The 8,399-nt window shown below is 45.2% G+C and overlaps 1 protein-coding gene across 1 annotated transcript in view; it reads left to right on the top strand.

Moving 5' to 3' along the window:
• The window catches only part of METTL16 (methyltransferase like 16), a 74,809-nt gene that overhangs the window by 32,768 nt on the left and 33,642 nt on the right, over positions 1-8,399 (top strand). The window contains exon 5 of the mRNA XM_011956381.1: positions 2,619-2,761. Within this exon, the coding sequence (XP_011811771.1) occupies positions 2,619-2,761 (143 nt within the window). The remainder of the gene's footprint in view (positions 1-2,618; positions 2,762-8,399) is intronic.

The following is an 8,399-nucleotide window of genomic DNA, read 5'->3' as shown; positions in this document are numbered from 1 at the left end:
GCCCGCCTCGGCCTCCCAAAGTGCTGGGATTACAGGCTTGAGCCACCGCGCCCGGCCTCATCTATTTATCTGAGGAAGGACTGTACCTAAAAACCCAATTTAGATTGACTTAACGACAAAGGAAGTGTATTGGCTGACATATTTGAGAAACCCAGCAGTAGTTGGGATTTCATAATGATTTGATTAAGGTGTTCACAGTATTAAGAGCTCTGTTTTTCTCTTGGCTGTGACTTGTTCCATGGTTGTTTTTGTTCATAAGCTGGTTTACTTGTGGTACCTCAATATTTAGAGGGTGGGAGGGTGTGGAGAGAGCTCTTTTCTTCCCTGAACCATTGAACATTTGATTTTCTTCTCATTTGACCAAGTTGGGTCATAGTCCACTCCTGGACTGAACTTCTTGGCTTAGGAAATCAATGTTTTTACTGCTACATGGCTTTCTTTCTTTTTTTTTTTTTTTGTGACAGAGTCTCACTCCTGTTACCCAGGCTGGAGTGTAGTGGCGCCATGTCAGCTCACTGCAACCTCCTTCTCCCAGGTTCAAGCAATTTTCCTGCCTCAGCCTCCAGAATAGCTGGGATCACAAGCATGCACCACCATGCCTGGCTAATTTTTGTATTTTTAGTAGAGACAGGGCTTCACCGTATTGGCCAGGCTCGTCTCAAACTCCTGACCTCAAGTGATCTACCCGCCTTGGCCTCCCAAAGTGCTGGGATTACAGGTGTGAGCCCCCACACCCGGTCAACACTTCTTTTTTTTTTTTTGAGACGGAGTCTGGCTCTGTCTCCCAGGCTGGAGTGCAGTGGCCGGATCTCAGCTCACTGCAAGCTCCGCCTCCCGGGTTTACGCCATTCTCCTGCCTCAGCCTCCTGAGTAGCTGGGACTCCTGGCGGACACCACTGCGCTCTGCTAATTTTTTTTGCATTTTTATTAGAGACAGGGTTTTTTTTACCATGTTGGCCAGGCTGGTCTCGAAATCCTGACCTCAAGTGATCTGCCCACCTTGGCCTCCCCAAGTGCTAGGATTATAGGCATGAGCCACCATGCCCAGCCTGATCTGTCGGGGTTTTTTTGTTTTTTTTTTGAGACGGAGTCTTGCTCTGTCACCCAGGCTGGAGTGCAGTGCCACGATCTCGACTCACTGCCACCTCTGCCTCCTGGGTTCAAGCGATTCTCCTGCCCTCAACCTCCCCAGTAGCTGGGACTTCAGGCATGAGCCACCACTCCTGGCTAATTTTTTGTATTTTTTTTTTCAGTAGAGACAGAGTTTCACTGTGTTAGCCAGGATGGTCTCGATCTCCTGACCTCGTGATCTGCCCGTCTCGGCCTCCCAAAGTGCTGGGATTACAGGCTTGAGCCACTGCGCCCGGCCAACACTTCTTATTTGTCCTTTTTGTGGGGGGAGGGGCGGGAGGAATGGAGTGTTGCTCTGTCGTCCAGGCTAGAGTGCAGTGCTGTGACCTCCCCCTCCCGGGTTTACGCCATTCTCCTGCCTCAGCCTCCTGAGTAGCTGGGACTACAGGCGCCTGCCACCTCACCCAGCTAGTTTTTTTGTATTTTTTTAGTAGAGACGGGGTTTCACCGTGTTAGCCAGGATGGTCTTGCTCTCCTGACCTCGTGATCTGCCTGTCTCGGCCTCCCAAAGTGCTGGGATTATAGGCTTGAGCCACCGCGCCCGGCCAATCTTCTCACTTTCTTGATGGTGCCCTTTGCAGCTCAGAAGTTTTTAATTCGGATGAAGTCCAATTTATCTGTTCTCTTTTGTTGCTTACGCTTTTGTTGTTATGTTTCAGAAACCATTGCCTATTCCAAGGTCATCAAAATTTACTCTTATGTTTTCTTCTAAAGAGTTTTATAGTTTTATTTTTTACTTTTAGGTCTTTGATGAATTTTGAGTTAACTTTTCATATGGTATGAGGTAAGGGTGGATTAAATATTTAAATGTGAAAAGCAAAACCATGAAAATGCTAGGAAAAAACATAAGTAAATATTTATCTAATCTTTGGGTAGATTTTCTGTACATGAAAAAGAAAGCATAAAGAAAAAGTGACAGATTGGGCTATATAAAAAGGTAAACAATTTTTATGTTTAATCACAAAAGTGGAAAGTAAAAGACCTGGGAATAAATAGTTGCATGAAGTAGCTGTTTAAAATAAAATATTTTAGGCCAGGCATGGTGGCTCACGCCTGTAATCCCAGCACTTTGGGAGGCCAAGGCGGGCAGATCATGAGGTCAGGAGATTGAGACCATCCTGGCTCACGCAGTGAAACCCCATCTCTACTAAAAATGCAAAAAATTAGCCGGGCATGGTGGCGGGCGCCTGTAGTCCCAGCTGCTCGGGAGGCTGAGGCAGGAGAATGGCTGAACCCAGGAGGCGGAGCTTGCAGTGAGCTGAGATCCGGCCACTGCACTCCAGCCTGGGTGAAAGAGGGAGACTCTGTCTCAAAAAATAAATAAATAAAATATTTTATTGGCTATGTGATTTTAAAATCCAAATCTAGCATACTATTTGGAAAGTAAAATTGCATCTAAACATTCTAACTTAGAGACAGATTACATTCAGACTCGGTTCTTGAGTGTACAGATTTTTCACCAGTGTTTTTTTGTCATTGTTGTTCAGGGAGTAAACTCACGAAATCCTCGAAGGCCTCCACCTAGTTCTGTTAATACAGGAGGCATCACAGAGATCATGGCAGAAGGAGGTGAATTAGAGTTTGTTAAAAGGATCATCCATGACAGTCTACAACTTAAAAAAAGATTAAGGTAAGTCTGTTTTTACAACATAGAGTCCATTTTTACAACATAAGAATATTTACCCCCTATGTAGTTCTCTTTTTTGTGGTGGGGGGATGGAGTCTTGCTCTTGTTGCCCAGGCTGGAGTGCAGTGGTGCAATCTCAGCTCACTGCAACCTCTGCCTCCTGGGTTCAAGCTTTTCTTGTGCCTCAGCCTCCAAGTAGCTGGGATTACAGGCACCTGCCACCTGTAATTTTTGTATTTCTAGTGGAGATGGGGTTTTCACCATGTTGGCCAGGCTGGTCTGGAACTCCTAGCCTCAGGTGATCCGCCTGCCTCGACCTCCCAAAGTGCCGGGATTATAGGCATGAGCCACCATGCCTAGCCTCCCCTATGTTGTTCTAAAACAAACTATGTCGCTCAGAGGAAAAGTAATCCTAGTGGTCAGAAGAACAAGCAGATAAAGATTGCAGGCTGGGCGCGGTGGCTCACGCCTATAATCCCAGCACTTTGGGAGGCCGAGGCGGGCGGATCAGAAGGTTAGGAGTTCAAGACCAGCCTAGCCAATATGGTGAAACCCCCATCTCTACTAAAAATATAAAAATGAGTCGGGTGTGGTGGCAAGTGCCTATTGTCCCAGCTACTTGGGAGGCTGAGGCAGGAGAATCACTTGAACCTGGGAGGCAGAGGTTGCAGTGAGCCAAGATTGCACCACTGCTCTCCAGCCTGGGCGAGAGCGTGAGATTCCTTCTCCAAAAATAAAAATAAAAATAAAGATTGCAAAGGTAGTGGCTCCTACAATCTGTGAAGACCCTGTTTCTGAGGATGTTCCATGCCTTTAATTGATTAGTGTTTACTGTAATCATGTGTATTACATAGATAGGAAAGAGGAAAATACCATATGATTGTATTGCTCCCATTAGGGTGGTCCTGTGGTGGAACAAAACTAATTCGAATACGGCTTTTGATTAGAAAACAGATGGGTTCAGTTCTGTCCCATGAACCAGAATAAACGTGTTGCCCAGTCCTTTCAGCAAGTTAGGTTCTCGGGATCAGTCTCCCAAACAGTGACAGATGTGAGGACATTGAGCTGTCAAGAACTTAATGAAGGGAAACTGAGATCACTCACCAGTTGCAGAGGAGGGTTAAGGCCCTTCCTTTTGAAAGCTAATTATTTTGGACAGTACACCTGTCATTAAGCAACATAAGGTACTCAAAAAGAGCTATTTGTCTCGCTTGACTTCTCACCCTGCCACATGTTGTTGAAATGATGGATAATGTGGTAGTTCAAAAACTAAAAGAGCTTTCAACCCTAGGATTTAGCTTCGGGACATAGGGAAGATTTTATTTATTATTATTATTGTGTGAAATGCACGTAACATAAAATTTACCATCTGTATTAGTCCATTCTTACACTGCTATAAAGAAATAGCTGAGACTGAGTAATTTGTGAAGAAAAGAGGTTTAATTGGTTCATGGTTCCACAGGCTATACAGACAGCATCGCTGGGGAAGCCTCAGAAAACGTACAATCATGGCAGAAGGTGAAGGGGAAGCAGGTACATCATTACATGGCCAGAGGAGGAAGAGGAAGAGAGACGGGGGGTGGCATGGTGCTACACACTTAAACAACCAGATCTAGTGAGATCTCACTATCACCAGAACATCAAGGGGAAATCTGCCCTCAGGATCCAGTCACCTCCCAGCAGGCCCCCTCGCCAACACTAGAGATTACAGTTTGATATGATATTTGGACGGGGACAGAAATCCAAAGCGTATCGCCATGTAAAATTTTAGAGTATAGTTTAGTAATGTTAAGTGCGTTCCCATTGTTGTGCAAGCAGTCTCCAGAACGCTTCATTTTGCGTAACTATAACTCTGTGCTGCTTTAAATAACTCCTCATTCTCTCCTTCCCTGAGCCCCCTGGCAACCATCATTCTGCTGTCTGTCTCTACGAACTTGACTACTCTAGGTACCTCGTACAAATGGAATCATACGGTATTTGTCCTTTTATGACTGGCTTTTTTCACTTTTCGTCATGTTTTCAAGGTTCATCCATGATGCAGCATACTTCTGAATTTTCTTCCTTTTTAAGGCTGATAATGTTAAAATTCCATTGCCCATGTGTACCATGTTTTGTTTCTCCATTCATCTGCTGATGGAGAATACTTAGTTGCTTCTATCCTTTGGCCATTGTGAATCATGCTATATGACTGTGGGTATATAAATATCTCCTGGAGACCCTGCTTTCAATTCTTTGGATGTAGACCTAGAAGTGGAATTCCTGGATAGGGAAGATTTTTTTTTTCCTATCTGGTATTGTCCTCTTTTCTGTCTATGTAGTGTAGATGATTATAGGAAACAAAATCACTTAAAGACATGAGAAGGCCGGGCGCGGTGGCTCACGCCTGTCATCCCAGCACTCCACTCTGGGAGACCTGAGCGGGTGGATCGCCTGAGGTCAGGAGTTGGAGACCAGCCAACATGGTGAAACTTGTCTCTAGTAACAAATACAAAAAATTAGCCGGGCCTGGTGGCAGGCACCTGTAATTCCAGCTACTCGGGAGGCTGAGGCAGGAGAACTGCTTGAACCTGGGAGGCAGAGGTTGCAGTGAACCAAGATTGCGCCACCGCACTCCAGCCTGGGTGACAGAGTGAGACTCCATCTGAAAAAAAAAAAAAAAAAAGACAGGAGAACATCCTCAGAAATGAAAATATCCTCAGAAACAGGGTCTTTGCAGGCTATAGGAGCTACTACCTTTTCAATCTTTGTTTATTCGTATTCTGTAAATCTTTCCTATCTCCCAAAAGTAGAAAGCTGCTTATTTTATTAAAGACGAATTCCAAAATCATCAAATATCCTAATTTTTTTTTTTTTCTTCGAGACAGAGTCTCACTCAGTCACCCAGGCTGGAGTGTAGTAGGGTGATCTTGGCTCACTGCAACCTCTCTCCGCTTCCCAGGTTCAAATGATTCTCATGCCTCAGCTTCCTGAGTAGCTGGGGCTACAGGCATGTGCCGCCACGCCTGGCTAAGTTTTTGTACTTTTTTAGTAGAGTTGGGGTTTCACCGTGTTGGCCAGGCCTGTCTCGAAGTCTTGACTTCAAGTGATTCTCCTGTCTCTGCCTCCCAATGTGCGGGATTACAGATGTGAGCCACTGCACCCAGTCTAGATTGACTTATTTAGACACATTAGACTATCTTGAAGAAGAAAGAGACTAAAATTATACTGAGCATTGAGAAAAGTCTGAGAAAGTAAAATAAACTTAAAGAAGGTAAGAGCACTGAAATTCACAGAAAAGAGGTAACCGAGCCACGTGACCATTTCATTATGGCTTTTTTAAAAAATTGAGACTGAGTTTCACTCTTGTTGCCCAGGCTAGAGCGCACTGGTGTGATATCAGCTCACTGCAACTTCCGCCTCCCAGGTTCAAGCAATTCTGCCTCAGCCTCCCGAGTAGCTGGGATTACAGGCATGCACCACCATGCCAGGCTAATTTTGTATTTTTAGTAGAGATGGGGTTTCTCTGTGTTGGTCAGGCTGGTCTCGAACTCCCGACCTCAGGTGATCCACCCGCCTCAGTCTCCCAAAGTGCTGGGATGACAGGCGTGAGCCACCGTGCCCAGCCCTCATTATGGCTTTTGAGGGAACTGGAGCCAGCCAGGAAAATGGGGAACTGTAGGTAGCTCTTCTAGGCTACAATAATATTGGAGTTGTTCTCAGGAGGCTTTTAAACAATAAGTTTCTGTTATTTCCAAAATCCCATTTGAACTGCAAAAATATGGCTGAACAGAACACCATTTTAAGGGGCAGAAATGGACTCAGTATGTTCCTAGTCTGCTTATCCCTGGCGCTGTGGCAGCCTGCGAATTGAATCAAGGGTGTAAATTTGCTAGGAAGGATAAAATGCAAGAGCCCGTCACAGCTCTGGAGAGCTGGCCATCTTGTGCTTGGTATCATATATGGAAAATAAACCCTGTTAGGATTTATTTAAAACGAGGTGCAACTGTCTTCTCTGTGAGGACTCAGGCAGTTTGAAAGTTTAGATGAAAGAAAGGAAGAAATGAAGTTATTTTTATTGTAAAGAAAATAGACGAGTGTTTTGTGAAAGGGTATTGCTTGCAAATATTGTTTTCAATCACATCCTACCATGATTACCCAGTTTGTGTCCCCATGCATATGTATATATATCTATCGATGGTTTTTGAGATAGAGTTTTGCTCTTGTTGCCCAGGCTGGAGTGCAATGGTGCGATCTCAGCTCACTGCAACCTCCGCCTCCTGTATTCAAGTGATTCTCCTGCCTCAGCCTCCAGAGTAGCTGGGATTACAGGCGTGCACCACCATACCCAGCTAATTTTGTATTTTTAGTAGAGACAGGATTTCTCCATGTTGGTCAGGCTGGTCTTGAACTCCTGACCTCAGGTGATCCACCTGCCTTGGCCTCCCAAAGTGCTGGGATTAAAGGCGTGAACCACTGCGCCCGGCACCCATGCATATTTTTATAGTTGACATCATAATGTTTATACAACTGTGTGACTCACATTTTGGAATGCTGTGAAAATTGTGTATTTTGAAGCTCTAAAAAATAAGAGATTATAAACAAGTACCTTAACCCTACCATCTGTTTCTTATGCCTCTAGAATGTTTTTTTCTTTGTCCCTGAAGAAATACAGGAACTAAGCAGAATTTGCAACATTATGGGGTGAAATCAGTTAAATGTGTTGGACTGACCTCAGGATGGCGCTTATGACGCCTCGTCTCCCCTGGGAGGTTCATGTCTCACCTCTGTCATGCTCAGCAGCAGTTACAGTTTTGTTTTCTATCTTAAGGAATTTTGCAGCTGGAAAGACCTTGAGAGGTAAAGTTATCCAGCCTCTTGGTTTACAGACTTGAAACTTTGAGCTCAGATACCCTCGTTCTAGTCCAGTGGTCTTTCCGCCGCCCCCACAGTCTCTGCAGCTGTAAGCTACAGTTGGACTCTGAAGAGCCTTTCCATTGTTGATGAAGATTTACAAGTGCTTGTCACCCTTACTGTGGCTTTCTGTGCTTGTGGCTTGAGCTTTACTTAATAGCTTTTTCTTCTCTGAAGTGACTCACCCAGGCCGGGCACAGTGGCTCACGCCTGTAATACCAACACTTTGGGAGGCTAGGTTGGTGGATCACTTGAGCCCAGGAGTTCAAGACCAGCCTGGGCCACGTGATGAGACCCCTTCTCTACAAACGATACAAAAATTAGCTGGGTGTGGTGGCACATGCCTGTCTTCCGAGCTACTCGGGAGGCTGAGGTAGGAGGATTGCTTGAGCCCAGGAGGTCGACACTGCAGTAAGCCGAGATTGCACCACTGCACCCCAGCTTGAGTGACAGAGTGAGACCCTATCTCAAAAAAGAAAAAAAAAACAGACTCACCCATCTGACCTTCTAGATAAATTACCAGACTTTATCAAACTCCTCATGGTCTGAATTTGTGTGTGTGTGTGTGTGTGTGTGTGTGTTTGTGTGACAGAGTCTTGCTCTGTCACCCAGGCTACAGTGAGGTGGAGTGATCGTGTCTCACTGCAACCTCTGCCTCCCAAGTTGAAGTGATTCTCCCGCGTCAGCCTCCTGAGTTGCTGGGATTTCAAGTGTGTGCCCCCACACTCAGCTAATTTTTTTTTTTTTTTTT

This window comes from Colobus angolensis, unplaced genomic scaffold (assembly GCF_000951035.1).
Source record: "Colobus angolensis palliatus isolate OR3802 unplaced genomic scaffold, Cang.pa_1.0 Scaffold110, whole genome shotgun sequence".
NCBI classification, from domain to species: Eukaryota; Metazoa; Chordata; class Mammalia; order Primates; family Cercopithecidae; genus Colobus; species Colobus angolensis.
Note: the sequence above shows the minus strand (reverse complement) of the source record. Positions and strands in the feature narration are given on the sequence as shown.